Source organism: Bombus fervidus, chromosome 2 (assembly GCF_041682495.2).
Source record: "Bombus fervidus isolate BK054 chromosome 2, iyBomFerv1, whole genome shotgun sequence".
Taxonomy (NCBI): domain Eukaryota; kingdom Metazoa; phylum Arthropoda; class Insecta; order Hymenoptera; family Apidae; genus Bombus; species Bombus fervidus.
In genome coordinates, this window is record NC_091518.1 from 4,783,148 (window position 1) to 4,805,751 (window position 22,604).

At 50.6% G+C, this 22,604-nt stretch overlaps 2 protein-coding genes across 3 annotated transcripts in view; both read left to right on the forward strand.

The window, feature by feature from the left end:
* Window positions 1–22,604, forward strand: part of Wus (TM2 and DnaJ domain-containing protein wurst) — a 261,802-nt gene that overhangs the window by 65,898 nt on the left and 173,300 nt on the right. The gene's annotated exons all lie outside the window — the stretch shown is intronic.
* Window positions 7,660–22,604, forward strand: part of LOC139992388 (protein bric-a-brac 2) — a 171,151-nt gene continuing 156,206 nt past the window's right edge. For both annotated transcript variants that reach the window (XM_072013183.1, XM_072013191.1), the window contains exon 1: window positions 7,660–8,669. In XM_072013183.1, the coding sequence (XP_071869284.1) occupies window positions 7,695–8,669 (975 nt within the window). In that variant the 5' untranslated portion in view covers window positions 7,660–7,694. The remainder of the gene's footprint in view (window positions 8,670–22,604) is intronic.

Below are 22,604 nucleotides of genomic sequence, written 5' to 3' on the forward strand. Positions count from 1 at the left end.
TTTTCTACCGAAACATCGATCGTCATCTTTCACTCGGCGATCTGCACTCGGCGATCGTACGTCGTCGCGTGTCACTCTGTCCATTGCGTGTTCTTACGCGTTACGGCTTTGCGAGAAATATGACACGCGAGAAAAGTGGAAACCAGGTAAGAAACTGGAAACGTCGCGACAAGTTCGTTTCGATTCGCGTAAGATTCGTTCGAGTTGCGCTGGCCAGCCGAGCGGGTTAACGAGATCGACAGACATTTTAAAAGGACGGAACGCCGCTGTCGAGTGGCGACCGCCTTCAATTATTCAGGCGCAATTAACACGTCAATAGGTCCGTCGCACCTGGCTGCCGGTGCCGTGTTGCACCAAATGCGTAAGCGTGTACGTGCGTTGGTGAAACGGTAGCCCGCTCTTATCTCGTTTTCTCTTTTCCACCTTCCCTTCGTTCTTTCGGTTTCTCGAGCAGGACGAGTCGCGCGCCAACATCCGTCAGTCAGATGATCGTACGCGTTCGTCGAATGCACGGTGCAAAGTAAACCGGAAGGAAAGCTAGAGAAATTGGCATTTCAGCGAATTCACGCGCAACGATTTGGTATTAACGCGGTTTGTATCTGGAACGAGCAGGCAAAGCGCGAGAGGAAAGGTCGGCTGGTTGGACAGCGCGAAAGTGTACTTGTATCGATAGCTGTGTGTAGCCGTTTGGCTATGTACGCGTACCTAACGAACGTAGACGCGTAGGTATAGTGGATCGGTACAGGTATAGAGAATGGCGCAAGGGAAGGGAACGAGGAGAGAAGTGAGACGGGGGATGAAATGCGGGGTCGCAAGTCGGTATTGTCGTCGGTTACAAATCAAATACCCGATATCATTGTTTGGTACAAGCCAGCCACCCGACCACCCACCCACTCCCCTTTTATACCACCCCTTTCTGCAACGTTAACCTCGCCCACAACCTGTATGCCCTGCCGCGACTACGACTAATAACTGCTGGCAGAACGCGTTGTCTCTCGCCCAATTATCACCCAGGTATCGTTCTCTTGCTTCTTACGTACGTCGTTCGCGCTCCTTTTTTCTCTCCCATCGTCGTTCAAAGTCTTTTTCTCTCGCGTCCAACTTGCTGCTTTGTGTTAACGAAACGTGCTTCACTTTTAACATTTTCACTGCCACGCCGAAATCGCGTGTTTCGATGAGGAGACTACGGGAGTATTTTTATTATTCAAAGCATATAATGGCAGAATAATAATAAATTGATGACGTAAGACAATATTCTTCACCAATGAACCGTTTATCTTATTGGTGGTCACGAGTGACCACCGTGGCGCCTTGGTAACTGTCGATGGCGACATATTGTAACAAGGCTTCGTTTATTTCAACGAACCATTCGCATTCGTTGTTTCGTTGTAAGCAAAACGTGCGGAGTATATTGTTGAAACGTGTGGAAGATATTAGTGAACAGTATTATGATTGCTTTTATTATTTCGACGAAACATTCGGCTGAAATGGTAGAGGTCCCGAAAGAAAATTATGTTTGTGATAAAGCAATGGTAGTGGTAGATTACAACAGAGGAAAACGTGCTGTAGATTTATCAGATCGAACGATAGCATATTCTACGCAACATAGAAGAACCCTCGAGTGGTATATAAAATTAGCTCTAGAGTTATTGTTAAATGCATCAATTTCAAACGCGATGATACTCTATAAACAAGCAACAAAAACAAAAATCGAGGTATCAGATTTTAGAATGGCACTCGCAACGCACCTTACGCAGTGCCGTTCGCCAGAGCCGTCAAACGTACTTATTCGACAAAGATTGCAATACGAAACGCAGAAGAAAGAAGGGCAAGCGTACCTGGCACGAAAATTTTGCAGAGAGTGCTATAAAAAAAATGTTAAACAGTTAGGGTGAAAAATTGCTAAGAATCGGACCAAAAAGGCGACCACCTATCGTCCAGATTGTATCGATGAGCCACATTTATGTTTAAAGTGTTTCAACACAGTGCACCGTTAGATGCGACATTTGTTCTCATTTTTTCTATCGATGTTCTAATAAAAATGTTTAATCGTTCAATGGGGCACTTTTTATTTCAAAGTATCTTCTATTTATCTGTCAATTTCCATTCAATTTTTACAATTCTAAGAAGTTGAAGCGCTCCGGTTACCAATGACCGACGTGGCAGTCAAGATGTTAATACGATGATTACAAGAAACGTACGCAGAGCGAGTAGAAGCAGAAACGTAGCAACTTGCGAGAAGAACCGCGCCGCGTCGAATCGAAAAATTGGTTCACCGTGTCTCCCATCTTTGCGAACGACGTTGAAACTGCGCAAAGTATCGGTATCGTTTCATTACGTCGCATGGCGAGAGACCAGGCGCGAAAGGAAGCACGAAACGGTTGAGAAGATGCACAACGGAGACAGTTTCCCAAAGAAAACGGAGCTTCTAGGAAATTTTGAACCGCCTATCACGCAACCTTAACCGGCTGAGATTTTCTAGTGGAAGAGGAAAGGTTTCGGTGGAAAAAGAAGCCAGCGAGGGTCAAATGTAGCGAAATCAGCGACATCGCGATCTTAATCGTAGAAACTCGAAAGGGTAGTTAATCGGCTGATTAATTACAGCTTAGTCGTCGAGTGTACAACTAGGCTTGCGAAGAGCCGAAATATCCCGGCGTTAGGATGGTTTTCTAGTCTCGCGAAGAGGAAGAGAGAGATAGAGAGAGAGAAAGAGGCGTGAAGAGAGAAGAGATGGTGTGTAAGTGGTACGGGGGAATAAAGAGGGTGGTGAAAGTAAAAGGCAAGAGCGAGAACGAGAGGAAAATGAAAAGGGTAGGAGGAAAAGGAGGCGAGACTCGGCTAGGCACCGCAACGGTAGGCGATTAATGATTCAGGGGCAGAATTTCGCAATGCTAAAATATTAAGCACATAACTCTTTCTCTCTCTGTTTCTCTTCTTCCGTTAACTGGTCTTCTTCTCCTTCTGTCATTTCCCCCTTGCCGGTTCTTCCTGTGCACCCGTCCCCTTCGTCAACCACCCCTCCTCCATCTTTCTCTTCGTTATTACCCTCGTACTCGCTTCTCTGTCTATCCGTCGCGTCGTTGCGTACCTTCTCGCGTTCCGTCTGCCTCTTTCTTCCTCGTTTGTCTACGGCTGAATGTGTACGCACGGTCCTTTCACGTTGCACGTGCGTACACGCGCGCACACGCACGACCACTCGTTCGCTCGCACGCTTAGCCACACGGTAGTAGCATCATCAATATTTCTCTTTGCTCACAGTTCTTGTACAATACGTACAAGGCTGCTGCTGCCGTCCCTGTAATTCCGCGAGAAACGACCAGAGACCTACCAAGCAACTATTATCTTCCCTGCAAATGGCTAACTTCGAGTCACCCTGTATGCAGCGCTACTCGTCCCGATCTTTTCCACGGAAAAATTCGCTGCTTTTTTGCCACCGATCTTCCCATCCGCGTCGCGTGTTCTTTCGTCAAACGCCACTGCAGATCGAACGCGATCGCGAAATCGCGTTCTTGTTCGCCGACGGTGGAGAAGATCGCGGCAGCCGAGCGAAAAGGTGGAAAGGCGGTGGAAAAGGATCGCGAGAATGATTTTTCGCGGCGCGGCGTGAGACCCTGGCAAGGTAACGGGGAATGAAACCGCGGAAATCCCAACACCGATACTTTACGGGTTTATTTCGTAGTACGCTGTGGCCTGGCTCGCCCGTTTCCGCCCATTTTTTTCATCTCGTATTTTTTCATAACTGGCCTGCGAGAGTGCGTGTTGCCGTCGCGAAAGTACTGTCGACTGTTGCGAATCGCGCGATCCTGTCTCGCCCAAGGCCGCCGTCCGGTTTTCCCGAAGATTCGCAAGTTGGCGAACGACGTACGGTGGCCAATCTGCGGCCGATGTTTCCCATCGCCAGCAAACCGTGTCGAGCGATTCGAGTTTTCTTCTCTGGCGTCTCGCACTCTTCCAGTCGAAATTTTTCCATTCCGCCGGAACGTAGGCCGTTAGTATACCGTTTGCAGTTAAACAATATTACGTAGTAAAATTTATGGCCGTGCCCCCTTGCCGTAGCCAGCTTCGCACACCCTTACAATCCTTCTCTCTCTCTCTCTTTCTCTCTTTCTCTCTCGGTGTGCACGGCTGAAAGTATCAACGATATGAGAAATACGAGCGTTATAGCCGCCGCTACCCCTGCGTTACCAGCCTACGATGATCCACGGCTTAACGGATACTACCCTAAACCAGCTCGTTCCCTTTTGTTTTTTCAAAAATCTCCGTTCGTTCGAATGGCTTGGCCGTTTCCTACCGAATATCTCGTTCTCATCCGCTGAATTTCGCCGCCGTCCATCTCGTCTTTCTCGAGTTCACGTTGAGAATTGATCGACCGGTCGTCGACGATTAGCCGCGTGTTCGTGGCTGGCGCAAAAGGAAGCTACGACGAACTAACGCGTATTTACGCTTTTATCGCGACGCAATCCCGCGGCATAACCGTAAAAACCGAACGATATTCTTCTCTGGGAATGCCGCGAGTATCGTTGTTCGCCAGGCGCGTTTACGCTTTTAATATCGCGGTCGTACTCGAGCGACCGACTCGACGATGCTGGGCGAAAGTAGCGGCGGAAAATTGTGTTTCTAGAATCGGTATCGAAGTTATTAGCGCCGAGTCGAAGGTTCGTACGAATAGGAGAAGGAAAATTGGTCGTTAAATCCGGGTTGAACGAATACGGAAGAAGAAATTGCGTAGCGATCGAGCGATTTTCAGGAGGAAAGTAAGGGCAGAGACGAGATAGTCCCAAAATTCGCGTTAATAGCCATTTAGGAGTGTCTGGTGGAGTCGGAGGGACAGACGCGAACCGTCTCTTTGTACCCTTCTAATTTCATTAGAGCGGCCATCTCTCCTTTCTACCGACGAACCGTAACTCCGTTATCGGGAAGCAGGACTCGCTAAATACGACCGTTAATATTTTTGCTTGTCTCGAGGAAATGTCAGGTTTCGTCGCGTCCTTGTCGTTAAATAATCATCTGCTCTGTCGCGATCCAATTAGCCCGTTAGCAAGCGTGCACCGATCGAAACGCCGGCGTATTCTCTTTCCTTCGTATTCTTACACGCGTCGTTGTCGGTTTTTCGTCACCGAAATCCACGCGAAACATTTCAATCTACTCCGTTCGCTCGACACGCAAACTCGCAACGAAACGTTTACAGAGACGGCGAAATCTTCTGCGAGGAAGCGACGCGGTAGAATTTTGCAACGTCTTGACCGCGCGATCCACTCGTTTAAGTCTCAGAGGATGTCGGCGCGAAACGCGCGATCGCCGCAGCTCTGGCTCGCGACCCTTTGTCGTGCGCGTTGTCGCGACTAAAGACGGAGCACAGAGAGTCTGACGTGTGGGAAAAGCGAGGATCGGTAGCGGCACACGCCATCGACGCGAACGTCCACGTTGAGATCGACATGGAGCGCGCGACACGTCGAAAGGAAGAAAAGAGAAGAGGATTGTTAGCTATCGGGGGGAAGAAGGAGAATGCGGGAAAAGAGAAGGACACGGTAGGACCGCGAGAACGGGCGCGAACGCGAACCGGAACGGGAACGCGAGCCACGGCGTCGACGGCGGCGGCGGCGGTGGCGGTGGCGGCGGCGACGGCGGCGGCGGCGGCGGTGGTAGCGGCAGAGGCAGCGATAGCGATAGCGACTACCACCACCAGCGGCATCGGTGCGGCGTGACCTCCTCTCGTCGTCATCGGTGGATCGGAGTTTCGGGAGGCCGATCGGCGGCGGCGGCGGTGGGCCTCCTCTCCGATCTGCCGCGGCAGAATTTCTCTTCTTCTCGGCGAGAGAAGCGAGAGGCCGCTCGCGCGAGGAAGAAAGAAGGAGAGGCGGTATGAGGCGGTCTCCGGGGGCGGCGCCTGTCGGCGCGTCCGATCGGAAGGTGAGCCTCCCGATTGGCCGATGCGACGGCGGAGCGAGGGGAACGCGAGGACGCGCGAGCTACGTTGCTTCCTCCACCCGCACCCGTTCTCTTCGCGGTCTCGACGCGGTCTCCGTCGCACCGCGTCATCGTTTCGCTCGCGCCGACGCCGCCTTCCTTCTTCGTCGCTCGCCAGCCGCTCCGCTCGATGGTTCTTTGTTTCGCCGGTGGTCGTCCCTGTCGCTCCGACCAGCCGCCTTGGCCGTTCTCTTTTCGCCCTCGTCTCTCTCTCTCTCTCTCTCTGTCGCACCCACGCGCCACTCTCCCCGTGGCTGCCGCGCGTCTCGCGTCTCTCGTCCATCGTCTCTCGCCCCTCGAGCCTCGAGTCGGCGCTGGCACCGCTGCAAACACACGGTATCGGCGCTCGGCCGCCTCACGGACCTCTCTACTGCCGTTCGAACGAACCGTCGCTGCCGCGAGTCTCTCAGTTGCGACGCGCTCGTCACGGGGTGCAGATCGTGGGCGCTTCGTCGTGTCGCTCCATCGGTCCTCGCAACGCGCGCGGCCACGCATTATCGCGCGTACACGTTTTTCCCTCCCCGTTTCAACAGAGAGAGAGAGAGAGAGAGAGAGAGAGAGAGTCATCGTGATCGAGCTTGAGGCTGCCGAGTGCTACTTCGTCGATTGTTTTCAGTGCTTTCTGGTGTGTACTCGGTGAGACTGGGTAAAAAATATAAAGTACGCGAGAACCGGTGCTTGGAATTGCAACGTTGCTGCGTACTCTTCTTGTCATCGCGATCATCCGGCCGAGACACCGACGACCTGTCAGCCGAAATACAAAGGACAGCCGCGTGCTACCGTACATCGTCGATAAAGGGGAGGGAAGTGGACACTCGGAACGAAGTAAACGCGAGAAACGCTAAGCAGAGTTTGTTGAGTGGCGCGCGCGCGCGGGAACTCGTTACGGTCACCCTGTTTTCGAAAGTCGCGCGCGTGCACGCGCGCGCTGGCGCACGCCAGCCGTTTCTTCGATTCGAGTCGACGCGACGCGACGCGTAAATCTTTGGTCCGTAGAGTTCCGCAACGATGCGTTCGATGGATCGCGTTCGAACGTAGCGACGCGCGATCCTTTCCGATTGTTTCGATTGTTGATCGCGATCGAAAGAGGCGGTGGAAAGAATAGAAGAAAGAGAAAGAAAGAGTGAGAGAGTGAGAAAAAAACGGAGAAGACTGTGAAACGAGTCGAAAGGAAAACGGCGATGTTCGATCGCGAGATCCTCGGCAGAAAGATCGCGGCGGCCGCGCACGTTTGACGTACAGACGCGTGCGTTCCCACGAGAAAAACAGACGCGTGGTTGGCGCGTAATTTCGCGCGCGTGCTTGTGTACGTGTGTGTTCCAGATGCGGTCTAGCTGTTGATTCGTTCGCGACCACCGATCGGTAAAAGCATCGACGAACAGAGTTTCGTTGATCGAAAAACGGAGGAAAGAGACGCGAAGGGCGTAGAGGAGCGCGCCAAAAGTTGGCAAAAGGAGGCGGAGGAGGAGGAGGAGGAGGAAGAAGAAGAAGAAGAAGAAGAGGAGGAGACGGAGAAGGAAGCGACAGTGGCGAAGAAAGAAGAGGTGGAGAAGAACGAGCACGAGAGCGAGAACGAAGAGGAGGAGGAGGAGGAGGTGGAGGAGGTGGCGGTGGTGGAGGACGCGGTGCAGGCGGAGGAGAAGAAGGTGGAGAAAGGGGAGGACGAGAGGAACGGAAACGGAAGAGGAAACGATCGAGACGCTACGACCAGATCCTTCGTGGAAAACATGACACAGCAAAGCGGCGCTGGGTCGCCCCAGCAATTTTGCCTCAGGTGGAACAACTACCAGACGAATCTGACCAACGTGTTCGATCAGCTGCTACAGAGCGAGAGCTTCGTCGACGTGACGTTGGCCTGCGACGGACACAGCGTGAAAGCTCACAAGATGGTGCTATCCGCGTGCAGCCCGTACTTCCAGGCGCTTTTCTTCGACAATCCTTGCCAACATCCTATCGTCATCATGAAGGACATCAAATGGCCGGAATTGAAGGCCGCCGTAGAGTTCATGTACAAAGGAGAGATAAACGTGTCGCAAGAGCAAATCGGGCCGCTGTTGAAGGTCGCGGAGAGCCTCAAGATCCGCGGCTTGGCCGACGTAAACAACGAGCAAGAGCTAACGTCGAGATCGAGCTTGGAGGAAGCGGCGAACGCGGCAGCGATGCACAGAAAGAAACGACGTCGAACGTCGGACGAGAGATCGCCGCCGCCGGCCTGCAGTCCAGACCGGGTCGCCTCCGGAAGCATCCCCGATGATCAAGATCCGAGCCAAGGCGGCGGAGGCGTGATCGTACCACCTGACATTCACGGCATGCTGCCCAGCAGCTCGACTCCGCGATCCCTCGGATCTCCGGGAACTCCCAACGTCTCTGTCACGCCGCAGATCAACCTCCAGGAACTTCCGGTATCGCTGCCCCTGCCGCCACCGCCACCGCCGCCCCCTCAGCCCGGCCAACAGAGCTCGCACTCGATATCCGCTCACCACGTGCCTGGCCACGTGACTTCCGGTCCCCACGCCTCCGTCAACCACCTGACCGTACACGGCCAACAGCTCTCCGTTCAGCAGCAACAACAACAACAGCAACAACAACAGCAGCAGCAACAGCAGCAACACCATCAGCAAGGCGCTGCGGGTCAACCGACTCCCGGGGACGATCTCGAGATAAAGCCTGGCATCGCCGAGATGATTCGCGAGGAGGAAAGGGTGAGTGAGCACGATTTTTCCGCTATTTTTCCTTCCCTACTATTTCCTCGTCTTTCGCGACGCAACGCATCCACGGTCGTCGACACCACGACGTTCCACTATCACCGTGTTGTTCACAACGATCGTTTACGTTCGCGTACAGTCGAATCGCATCGAACGCGAGCGCGCGAACGTCCACAACGGGCATTTTGTCGAACGCGATCGAACCGTTTTATCGACGCACGATCGGAACGTTGCGGGGAACGCGCGACGTTGCGCGCGAATCTTCGAAACGAGGGATGACAGAGGAACCAGGGAAAAAATCGATGGGACGTGAAAGCGTTTTTGAAAGTTGTTAATTAGGTTTTGCTACGTTAACGAGATTCGCGGCGGTCGCCGCTGTAGCGGCGAAGTTTCCTCACTGTCGGCACGCGTGGCAGCCTGCATTCCAGCGAATTCGCGAGAAACGACTTTGGAAAAACGACAGTCGACGAGTTTGCCGACTGGACAAAGTCCCGAGGAAAAGGCGTCGTGTTTATAATTGGAGGATGTTGGTCCGCAGAGTTTCGACGGACCAACAGCTACACAGCGAAGAATCGCGCAGGTTAGGGTCGACGAAGCTGCCAATTACGAACGGCCGAATGTTTTTACCGGAAACGTCGTCTAACGGGAAGACCGAGCCTTTGCCGGAGAGGTCCAATTACCCGGCGATCGGCTTCGACAGTGTGCACTAATTGAGAGTATCAATGAACGTCAATGAGCATAGTCAATATTTGGACGCGGAGCATTCGACCGTTTTGTAACGTTCTTTTTGTTAAAACGAATGACAAATATTGACTACGCGCTCGTTCGCGCATACGTGACACACACCGGGTATCGACTGTTCTCGTTAATTACATCGGGACGACGGTGTCTCCTGCATTATTTATCGTTCGCCACCGGCGCAAGTTATTAAACGAACAGCTAGTGGCCGCGCTTCGTTTCGCCACTCGTCCGTGTCGTCTACCCTGCCACGCGCTTCCAACGTTCTGGTCCGCGTTCCACCACCTTTCGCAAACTTCCACGATCATGAAATCGTTTGTCTCCATCGATCTTTGCCATCCATTCGACCTCAACCTCCTATCGATGTAACGTGTTGACACATTGACTGCCACGATACTCGTATTCGGATGACAGCAAAGTTTCCGGTAGGGCCGCGTCAGCCGTATTCGGGTGGTGCTTGTTTGACTACTTGCGAAGGATCGTCGTAGGTATTTGAAAAGATATTCTAGAGGAAATAATAAAACTATTGAATTGTTATAAAAGTAATACGAAAATGGTTTATTGAAAAAATTATTTACAATGTAAAACTTTAAAGCATTCTATACATAGCTGAGGTTGGTCGGGACAATTTGGGCAATAAGTTGTCGTTTCCTTTAAATTCTCTCGAGTCTTCGTTCGGTCCATTCGACGTCTTTTATCTGCATAACATAGTTTGCACGCGCGTCTAGTGCTTTTCCAAAATGATTTTTCCCAACGGCGATATTACGCTGACTCCGTAGAAGACAAGGATTTTTTGTATTCTCAGACAACCCTAATAATTTTGCAGCTAACGATTCTCTAAATATTCTAGTATTTATATCCTTCCTTGTTGCAATTTTGTAAACCGTCAAAGCGTTTACAACAGAAATTGCCGGAAGGAGTTGAATGCCAAGTTTTCTGTACCATTTGATTCCTTTTCTAATTGTGGTGGCATAAGAAACCAACTTGGTCGGAATAATCTATTCCACACTTTCCTTCGTTATATTCCACAACAGCTAGTGGTTTTAATGTTGCAGATGTCTGTTGGCTTGGAGAAACAGCACGAGTGCTACGATCTTTTTTCTACTTGGTATCACGATGGGAGCGTGTCTTGTCGATAAAATTCTCACATCCCGTGTATCTCTCCATTCGAGTACGACAATCCCGTTATCATCTTTCGATACCATCTCCCCTTTACTTAGTTTGCAACGAAGAATATCTTTTAGGAGGAATTTTTTGTTATTCCTAAGTGTTCTCACTACATGTGTGTCGCGGTTTAGTCATAATATTGCTAATTCGTAACTCGTGTAAAAATGAACAATGTATAATGTTCGTCCTTGGTAGAAAAGTTTCTCCGCAAGCTGTAGACATACATCGTGTGCCAATGCTGTTTCTCTAACACCGTCGGCTGATCTACCAGAATAAATTTTCATTGCCCATGTATATCCCCTGCTTGAGCATAATTTGAATAATTTGATCGCGTATTTGTGCGCTTTATTTGCTATATATTGTTTGAAGATGAGTCGTGCGCGCCATGGAAGCAACGTTTCATCAATAACAACGTGTTCTCGAGGCGTGAATATTTTTCAATACTTCCTTTTCAATTTGTCGAAAATTTTGAGCGACTCGCATTACTAAAATATCGATGGGAGTACCAATCAGAGAACGCTTGGTACTGCGGCACGCGTGGCCCGAAGGAGATTTCATTGAAAACACGCGTAGCAGTCAACGTGTTAAACAGACTTCTACCTCCTTCGAGGACGAGCAAATAAATCGGAATATCGTAAAAGCAAGTAGTTACAATAGACAGTGTAGGAAAGCCGTAAGAAGCAACGATTTGTCGATCGATTGGCGAGAAAATACGGTCGGATCGATGATAGAGTGAAAGAAGAAAAAAATGGTCGGTAAATTTCGACGGAGATTCGTGGTTTGTCGAGCACAGCGGAAAATTGAGGCCGAGTATTATTTTTCTATCGTGGCTATACGTATATCGGTGTGGTGACGCAATCGGCTATGTATAATGGCTATAACATTCCGCGGAATTCCATTATGTTAACGCAACCACGTTCCAATTCTCCGGGCATGCCTGCTCGTATCGTAATACGCTAGTGTATCGCGACTGTTCCGCGATACCGGCGCGAAGCCTCTCCGATTAAAATGCCTAATTGATGCGGGCTCACCTAATAGGAGATGCGTGCGTTTGCAACAAGAGCGCGCGGCCTGCGTGAAAATCCGTCCAAGGGTCGTTCACGACCGACCATGGAAAATTACACGCGATAAAACCAACACCTGCTTACCTTTTCCTCCAGTGCTCGTACGTACGAACGATCTCTCTGGTTGTGTATAGGCGAGCGCGCGCGTGTCTGCACTTGCCTTGCCAACGAACGATGTATATAACATGGTGAAAAATACTCCCTGGCGAGAAGCGCGCCACTCAAGGATGGATTATTAAAGATTTAGTCGCCGCAAAGGATCGTTCTCAGCGTTGCAGCTGGATTTCCTTCGGATTAAGAGCTTTAATGAAACGAAATTTAAATATAAATTGTCTTTTAACTCTGGCCGATCGGTTGGAAATTCGCCGGCGGCAACGTGCGCGTACCGCACCGCGATACGAGGCAATCCGATCTTTCGTTGGAATTTCGCTAGGCGATCGTCCGAGCCGAGTTATCGCTTACCGCGGCAAGAAGCACGGAACGCGTGACAACGGACGGCAGAAACGCGTACACGACGTCGAACGCGAAAAGCAGCGAACTACGATCACGCGGTCGGTGAAGGCTGAAAAGTCGGGCTGGAAAAAATTTAATCTTTGCTCGCGTTATCCTTTTTGGCAATAACCGCTTCGCCCCTCCTCTTTCTCTTCGCGTCGTCCGTTGTACGCAGTTCGTAAGAGCGAGTTAGACCGATCGCTGTCGCGTCGAGAGACGGAGAGACGCACGGACGGATAGGCGAAGAGAACGGTGGAAAGAGAGGACGAGGGAGAAGATGGGTGGGGAAAAAAAGTGGCAGAACGGTAAATCGTGAATCGTGAATCGTGTAGTAACCGGGCGAGCGCCATTCATCCTGATACGCAACGGATGCGACTACATATTTCCTTCGTTCCGTTTAAATTAGTGTTTTTGCCGTACGGTCTTGATTGTGTTTTCGCGGGCGTGCGGCGCGCGCTGCGACAACGTCCGCGTCTACCTTCGCAGCGGACACCGTCTACGCGCGTACACGTGTACGCACGCGTATCGATTCCGCGTTGATGAACGCGTAACGGCCTAGCTAAGCGATATATCAGGAGCGTCATTTCGACGGGCAGAGAGTGGCGCGCGATACGAGCCGCGGCAAAATTGAAAAGTTTGATGTATTAAAATGCGACCCCTTCTTCGAAACGTGGAGAAAAAAAGCCGCACCATACCCGACGCGCGTTCACCGTCTGCGCTCTCGCCTACTCGATTACGCCGCCCGTCAAAAAGTGATCGAGAGTTTTCGTCTATCGCCGCTTTCATCTTAAGTCGCCCCTTTCGCTGTCCGTCCAATTCCAAACCCGACGCGCGTTCTGTCGCACAACCGTCCGTAAAATCGAACACGCGTCGTACGAAACGGCCGTTCAGGTACTTTGGTTCGCTTTTTCTCGATACCTGCGCTCGCCCGTCTCACGTCAACTTTTTCGCGATACGATAATTCGACGACGATGGTCCTGTCCTCGCTAGCTTCTGGCGATGGCGGTTGGCAGGCGGCTGCGCGCCTTCGCCACAGCAAAGCGCCAACGATGAACCTGAAGAAATTGGTAGGTACCTGTGCGTGACCAACGGTTATAATTTCGTCGTGCGATCTCGACGGAAGGAAGAAAGGGGCGAGGCCGATGAAGGGAAACCGGGACGCAGTCGAACAGACTGCAAACTCGAACGAGTTGAAATAGACAGAGTCGAAGCGTAGTAGCCGACTCGACTCGTTGTCGGTTCTGTGTTACGTAGCATCCATCCGCACACACTGTTTTATAATAAGGGACGGTATAATGCTATGTGTTTGAAATATTTCAAAAATTGCCTTCCTAGGAAACTCTCCGTATAATGGCAATACTTGGAACGTAATCTCAGGCTAACCGAACCGCATACACTTAACTTTGCCTCTTCGTCCTTTCCCGTTACCATTTCTCCCCCTCGTTGCTTAGCTTGCCTTCTCGCTTAGCTTCGTTGCTCGGTCAATTGGTTCCCTTACGTTTCGCCAAATTCGGCGACGTCGTCCGAAACTGTTCAGTTTTTGCCGAATTTCCAAGATATTTGTCGGCAACGCGTGTCTTCAACAAGAGGAAAAAATTGGCGATGTTTCTGACAAATATTGGTTTGGCAACTAAGTGATGGCGGATTTTGTCATTAGTTGGTATTGACAAAGTCCGCAATCACTTAGTTACCAGCTCAGTAGATCGCGAGACTACAATCCGGGGACTTGTTTAATTCACCCAACTAACTTAATTTGCTTGCTGAAAGATGGTCCCTTTGATAGGACAATTAAAGCGAGACTGAGCGAGAGGCAAAGTACGAACGTAAAGTAACGTCGAAACGCGTAATCGCCAGCGACTACGTGCGGAAAACTGTGGTGAAAATCCAACCGAAATTCTCGTAAGGAGTTTCGCGTAATAACGTAACAAGGCGGAACGTTAAACACGGCGCAAGAACGAACGGTTTATCTGGACAAAAAAATCGTCGGAAGAACCACGCGATTAATTTTTTACCGCGCCGCGTACGGACGTTTCGCCGTCGTCCTATGAACGCCGCAGCTGGAGACGTGGCGCGACGCGCGACCACCGAATCGCGACGTCTGACGATTCGAACGATCGCCGATTGCGAGGCGAGAGCAATTCGTCGGAAAACGGAAAGGGGAGCAGCTTTGCGGTTGTTAGCCAGCGGCGATAAGCGTCGGAGGAAAGGATGAGCAAGTAGACCGGACCCGAATGGGCGGAGGGGTTGAGAGGGAGGGTAGAAACGAACGTTTCCATTTTGAAAATGCAACGCAGGATGGATCTGGTGGCGCTATGTACGGCAGGCGACAGCTCCGACGAAGCCGCGGTAAATCAGAAATTATCTTGCGTCGCGTCCGAGTTGCGCGCTGCCTTTTCCCATCGAAACGCGCATAAATATACGGAGCGGCGGGCGACGAGGAAACGCTGGAAACAGAGGAGAACCAGTGCGAGAAAGAGAGAGAGGGAAAGGGATGGTGGCGTCCCGCGCATCGTGCATCGTGCATCGTGGTTCACCGTGCATCGCGCGTCGGGCATCAGCGACGTACGCTGCGATGTATACCGCGCACCGTGCGCCGCCCTATGCCCCGTACGATATTCGTATCGTTCACTATACATCGTACGCGATACACGATACACGATGCACGATGCACGGTGCACGATACACGATACACGACACACGATACAGCCGCAACGCGGTCCGACCGAAGCAACGTCGACTGCAACGGAGGCGCGCGTCCCTAGCCGACGCGTGTGCGTGTGTGTCGAGCGGCATGCGCGCGCGAATCTCCGCTCCGGCCCGCAGATATATTAATACGTAGACTGTACGTCGCGGTACGCGTGACTTGATGGACGGATGACCGGACCATTCCGCAGATTGCTTCGCTCCCGATTCCGACCGGAAGCAGATTTATAACCTCTCGTCGTTATCTGCCGCGCAACGCCACTCGGGCCCGGACATTCTGGCTCCTCCGCTTCCGCTCGATCATCGATCGATCGTGTCTCGTCTTTGCGAGACTCTTTTTTTCTTGCATATTTTACTCGCTGGCCCGTAGCAAACGTTTTTCGATGCTTTTAACTTGTAGCGGCACTCGACAGCAATCATAGTTGGAAGACGGTAGCGGAGTGGTTCTCGCCTTAGGTTACGAACGTTCGGGACCCCCCGGGGGTTGTTCAAATCCCAGCGATCATAGTCAGATTTTTCTTTCACGATACAAAAATTAGAAAAAAAAGCAGCAATAGCTCAGCAGCGACGTCTACTCTAAACAAGCAACAGAAATCTATCTCGGCCTCTATACAAGCCAGCAGTGTAGCACTATATATCAGCCTAATACCACAACTAAAACTAGTATAACACTACACCGCACCTCGAACTTTTACTCGCCGGCAAATGGAAAGGAGGGAAACGGCGGGCAAGACACGCGCGCGGATACGCAGAGGGGAAACTGGTGGCGCGAGGCGTCTCGCGAAAGAACGGAAACGGTGGTGGACGAAGGGCGAGAGAGAGAGAGTGTGGGTCTTTCGATTTGAATCGAATCGTGGAAATCCAGCCTCCCTCGTTTCGGCCGGTACACATCCCTGAAACGCGACGCGGGCGTCGCGATAAATTAGATTTAATGACTGTCGCAAAAAAGCGCGATATGAAAGTCGAACGCGCGGGACGAACCGATAGAATTAAATTCTAGGATATTCGATTACATTCCCTCTCCCTCCCTCTGTCTCTCTCTCTCTCTCTCTTCGCCTGTTTCTGTTCGTCCTGCTCTCTTCGCGTCCCGTTCGTCCTATCCTCCTCTCTAGCCAATAAAACGATCGCTGTTCGTTGCTGCACATCCGAGTTTTCACCGGCGTCGACGTGCAACCGAAAAAAACCCTCGATCGCATATAATAGGCACGCGCGACCTATAGAAATAAGACACGCGGCGATGACGCCCGTTTAATTCTGACACGAAAGCCGAGCGACGTTTCGTCGAGTTTTCCTCCCTCTTCTGCCGGCGTCGCGCATCCTACCGCTTGTTTTACGCTTCAATGCCTCGAACGTTGAATCGCCGAGCAGCGTTTAAATCCGCTCCCTCGAAACTCGCTACGCTTACGCGTCGATTCCACCACCGGTGTACTCGGATTGCCGCAGCCTACGCTTTCTCTTCTTTTCTTTCCTTTCCCTTTGTCGTTACGTCTTTTTGTTTCTTCTATTTTCGCCTGCTGTTGTCTTTATTTTCTTCGTTCGTCCTTACGAATGGTCCAACAGAACCAACGACAGGCTGGAAAATTCGGCTAAACATCGAGATATCCAGCTTACCAACGTACGTTTATACGAAGCAACAGCAACATTCGATCGTGCTTTTGCTCTTGCGAATCGATCAAAGGAGTTTGGAGAAACGCGCGTGAATCTCTTACGCGCGTATATTTGTACATATTACATAGGAGCTGGCTGAGTCACGCGCTCAAATTTGTTTGTCGGAACGGCGTGGCGAGTCGGTTAATGCCGAGCGTTACACTAATAGGAGGTAGAATATAATCTCATTTACGTCGATGACTCACGTCGCGATACTTGCAGCGAATATGATTCATTCGATCCGATTTGTACGATCGCCGCTCCCTCGTTGCTCCAACGCAACTCCGGGACCATGCGAAAGATATTTGGCTGCACCGGTCGTTCACCGATTTTCTCAAATAACCGTCAATTTCCTTGAAAGGATGATCCGAAAGAGATTAACGCTAGAATTACCGATAGTTGACACGAAGCTATTTCTATCAAAAGCAGTGAACATGGTCTTTAAAACATATGTAAGAGTAGAATATTTGTAGTACATTTTTGGTATTTTTAATCCAGCTGGGACCATCATCCCTAAACGAGGGTTCACACGTTTATAAAATTGTAGAACCAGTCGCTTTGACTGCTGTGGTAGTTCTAGCGTCAGCATCTAGCGATCTAGCGATCGATCGGGAATTTTCCTGATATCTGATATCGTCGTATCGAATAATACGCAGTAAAAATTGTAAAAACGCGTGGGAAGTTGTAGAAAACGAGGAAACTGGTTAATTGGGCTTCGATAAACAGATCGCAGGATCTTTTACACTTCGACAAATACCAGTCACTTTGGTACAAAATTATTTTCTGTTTGAATAGATAAAAACAAAATAAAATTCATTATATTATTCTTTTATTTATCGTTGCAAAAGTAAAAAGAAATATAACATGAAGTAGGAATTTTAAAATGAAATTGTAAAATCAATCATTTTGTCTGGTATTAGTATAAGTAGCCTTGATACGAAATTATTTTCAGTTTGAATTCCTTACAAGCAAAATAAAATTCACTGTGTTATTTTTTCTTATCGTTGCGAAATTCATTACATCGTTGCTGAAGAAAATATAACATAAAGTAGGAATTTTAAAATGAAATTGAATTAGAATGAAATGGAATTAAAATGAACTTTAAAATAACACCAGTCAATTTGACTGGTGTTACATCCTGATGACTGATATCTTTACATCGAATGGTACGCAGAAAAAATTGTAAAAACGTGTGGGAAGTTGCACAAAACTTAATTGGTTAATTGGGGTTCCATAAACAAATTGCAGGATCTTTTACACTTCAACAAATACCAGTCATTTTGATATAAATAGCCTTGGTACAAAATTATTTTCAGTTTGAATACATAAAAACAAAATAAAGTTCATCGTATTATTCTTTTAGTCATCGTTGCGGAAAGAAGACATAACATAAAGTTGGAATTTTAAAATAAAATTAATTTTAAAATAAAGAAGAAATCAAGTCAATTTGGCTGGTATGGTAGTTTTAGTGTTAAACGGATACTCGTCGGCGCGGGCGATCGATTTTCGAAAGTCGAGCGAATATAACGAAGGACATCGGGATGGTTAGAAGGAAGCGTTTAACAGCGGAGGAAGTTTCTTCGCGGAAGCTAGATTAGTCGAGTTGGAAGAAAATAGCGGGTCGAGATAAAAGCGAATCGGTCCCGAGAAACCCATTGTCTCGCACCTCGTTTCGTATTCCTATCCGGCCGTTAAAAATTCCATGTTGCATTGTACCGTTGAGATTGCGTCTCGAAGGAGAAAACCGCGCGTCGATCGTCGACATCCGTCGAGTAGTCGGCCGACCCTTTCGAGTTTTCGCACCTGTCGCTCTGCTTCTCGACGATCGAAATTTCGCGCCGTCTTGCACGACGAAAGCGCGGAGCCGGTGCAGCGTAAACGAAACCACGTAATGCTCCGTGTCTGTCGCGTATATCGGCTAGAACTGTAGAGATGGCGGCCCATTGTCTGGACTACAAATTAATCCGGCGATCGATACGTAGCAACGTCTTGGCCGGGTACACGCGGTGTGGTGACTCGCGGAAACAAAGTCGATAGAATGGCCGTGCACTGCTGTGCTATGGTATACGGCGTGACGCGATGCGACGCGCTATATTGCGCGATACAACGAGCTACGAAATCGGTTGGCAGCGAGCAAACCTACGCTCGATCGAAGACCAAAGTCGATAGCCCTCGGGCCGCTTCACCCAACGTGTCCCGTCAATCACCTTCGTCGTCGTTTCTTGCGCGCTCCTCATCGTTCCGTGCACCTTCCACGTCGATGGAAACGCGGTACGGCAAGGTCGAACTGGAAATTCTCTGGAGACGCGATCGGACCGACGCGCGTCGACCTCGTCCTATCCTTCCCCCACCGACTGACTTTCCACGAGAGCCGGTAACGCGTTAGAATATTCAGTTAGAAAATAAAAAAGAAAATGTTCCCGGACGATGGAGGGTATTGCATTAACCAAGATTGCTGACGATAAAATGAAAATAATGCGGAATGACGTGCGCGCTGGCGAGGGAGGATGAGAGCGGGCCGAGCCGAGGCTGAACGAGGGGGTGAAAAACGGATAAAGATAAAGTACGAGGCAAAGTAGGTTCGTGAGAGTGTGCCGGCTAGAGAGCCAGGATCATCTGGGTAAGAAAGAGAAGGAAAGCAGGGTAAGAAGGGGTGAAGGAAGTAGGCGCGCGAAGAGTCGGCGGTGAAGGAGGGACGACCCGACTACCACGCTGTTAGCTTGCAGCGTAGTGGTAGAAGTGTAGTAGCTGGGGCGCGAGGAAGAGACGATGTTGGAGGATGAGACGTTGGGTGAGAAGCGAGAGCGCGAGGATAACAGCGGGGCTAGACGAGGCGACTGCAAGGAAGCCACGAGTGCGAGAGCGAGAGGCGATGAAAGGGCCGGAGTAGCAGAAAGGCGTCAGGAGATGCTGATAATTGCGTGAAAACTTGTTCCGTGCGAACAAACGTTTCTGAAAACGCGTTTTCGATCGCTGCGAGTAAAGTCGTCGTCGCTTTATCCATCACGATTTTCAAAGCGCGTTTCGATTTGGCGACAGAGGTCGTTTATCCTCGACGAATACTGGAAGCAAAGAGCCGCAGCGATCATCCGTCTGTTACGTTTACGCGAGACCTCGAACGAAAAGGAAAGGAACACGTAGGTGGTTGATAGAGACGCTGGCGAAGGTGAGAGCAGATAACGTGGTCGACGCTGATCGTAGACAGGAGCTGGGAAAAGTAGACGAAGAGAGAGGGAGAGAGAGAGAGAGACGAAAGAGACACGGGGGTGGCGGATGAGGCTGCAGCGATGACGATGCAGCAGGAGGTTAATGTATTCGGTCGTGGAGCATAAAGCGGTGCTGTGCGGCGTTTACCACGTAGCGCGTAAAACGTGCAAGTACACGTGTAAAACCCACGTACGTACACGGTTGACACGGTCGCGTGGCACGCGAGCTTCTTACTCACGGCAGGTAAAGTACTCGCGAGTCTCTGCCGAGAGAAGTTTCATCTCGCGGATCAATCTCTTTGCCGCGTTCCCACTGCCGGACAAGACTGTGCTCGCGGCACAGGAAATTTTTAATATCGCGAATGCGCGACTCACGACCAGACAATTAACGAGATTTCGCGTTGGAACGCGCGGCATGAGCAGTGGCAATGGTAATTTAGAAGTTTAATATCGGTGGCATGATTTCTCACCGGCTGATCGATAATCATCGGCTGCGCATCTTTTGTTTGGCGCGGACGGTGACAGCAGCCTGGAGGAACGCGGTCCAGTCCCTCGTTGGTTGGCAAATCGTCCGCGCGCTAGGGAACCGAACGGAATGGTTTCGAGCGGCGAACGAACGCCCACGCGAATTCGGTCCACGAACGGCGCACCGCCGGCTGCACGACGGGTGGCCAATCGGTGAAAAAAACCGGGACTAAAAACAGAGGGCCTCGTACACAGGGGTGGTTCCATAATCCTGCGCCCTGCGACGCGGAGGTGGGGTAAATGCGCGGGTGCGACAGCGCGAATTCCTGCCGCCCCACTCTCGATGCACCTGCACGTGCATCGCATCGACTGCACACACGACTCATTCATCGTCTCCTCCTCCTCCTGTTCCTCCTGCTCCTCCTTCTCCTCCGCCACTCCACCCCATTTTATTCCATCCCATTCCTCCGCCAATCCCTCCCCCTCTCGCTCCTTCCGCCCCCCGTCCCTGCCCTCTTCTGCCCTGCCCTGCCCTGCGCTACCCGTCCCTCCTCCCCCCTCCGAATGCTTTCCACGGCTCGCCTTACGCCGTTTCGCCTTCTTCTAATCTTTCTTCTTCTTCTTCTTCTTTTTCTTCTTCTTCTTTACCTTCTTGTCCTCTTTCTTATTCTCGCGCTCCTCTCGCCGATATTCTCTCGCAACGTTATTTCACCGATCCGATTATACGTAGACGACCGATGACCGCTTTCAGAGTATCACGTTTTGCTATTCGATCCCGTTACATGGCATTCGCCAAATGTTTAACGTTCGCCGATCTGTTTCTTTGGCTTCGATCGATCGGCCGATTTTTCAGTCCAACGTTTCCTTTCAAACGGTCGGCATTTGCTTACGCTGAAAATTACGGTCCCTTCGCGAAAGCAGCGGTAGAAAGGCCGCGTGTAATCGAATTGGAAATCTTTGCTGGTCGTTTTGGAAACAGCGTGGGAAGCAGCGGCGATACAGGTGGAGCTTTAACCAAGAAAAAGGAGAATCGAGTTAGGAAAGTTGGATTCCGTTAATTTGTAACAGTAGTGGCCATGGATCGTCGATTGCTCGACGACGCACGAGTTGCAGGGAAATCCGAAATTCCTAGCACGAACGGCCGATCCTCGCTGCATTAACGTTTCATCGCGCTCGGTACATACGCCAGGGTGGCACATCGATCGTTACAAAGTTCGGACTCGAGCGTCGAAGAGACGCGCTCTTACGTCAGAAAGAGAAAGCGTAGAAGAAGAAGAAGAAGAAGAAGAAGAAGAAGAAGGAAACGGAGAACGTGGAAAAGAGATATGACGCGTCCGTGATAGAGAGACACCGACACCGTGTTAGACAGAGACGGTCCGGCGAATCGTCGCGTCGAGACGTACAGTGAAAGAACGAGAGAGAATGGGAGCGGTGAGTGGCACGGACCGGCTGGAGTGTAGAACGGGGGAGGACCGACGGCGACGCTGACGGAGACGGTGAAGACGAAACGAAGACGAAGATGGCGAAGCAGAGAGCGAGAAAGTTGGAAGAAGGTGTGCGAGGGATGGGCAAAGGGAGAGAACGGCAACGAGCAAAAAGAGAAGGCAATGAAAGACACAGAGAGAAAGAAAGACGCGTAGAGTGGGACGAGAGGAGAGTAAGTTGACTTTGCATTATTTAAACGGCGTCCTAGCACGGTAACACGTGTTCTTTTGAAGTCTCGCCCCCTTCAAATATTCAGACTGACGTCACCGCCGTCATATTCTTCGCTCGTGGAAACCCAGCAAAGCATATACGCTTGGAATACACGCGTTCCTTCTATCGCCTTTTCGCCTTCTCTAGTTTGTCTCGCGTCTCTTCCTTCTCCTTTTCACCACCTCCTTCTCTCTCTCTTTCTCTCTCTTTCTCTTTATTTCTCCCTCTTTTTTTCACTCGATCGCGCGCCATCCAGCCAGACGCCTTCCGATCGTCCAGCTCGCCGTCGTCGCTTTCGCCCTTCCGTCAAAGTCCTGGAAAGCTCGTGTTTCTCGCGATCCCATAGCGAAATATGGGTTTCCTCTATGTACGATTTTTCGTTTCTGCTTGGCTTTCGAAAGCTTGGAAAGCGATGCTCGTCGGCAGAATCGCGAACAAACGCCACTCGATTGTTTGCTCGTCGCTGGACCACCGGTTGCCGTTTCTCGGACTTGCCGACGCATTCCGGAAAAACTGAACGCGCCTTGGAAATAAATATTATTACCAGGCACGAACGATAAAAACGATATTGTTTCGCAGACCGAATTATCGCGCACCGGCGAAAGCGTTTTACGCGCGCTTTTATGCTCCGTTATTTTTTTCCTTCGGCCGAACGATCGTTCCGAGAATCGTTGACCGCTATGAAAATCGCTGCCTTCGTTCCGACAGTTTTTATTCGCGAAGCGTCCGAATCTTCGTCGTCCGTCGTCTTTTCT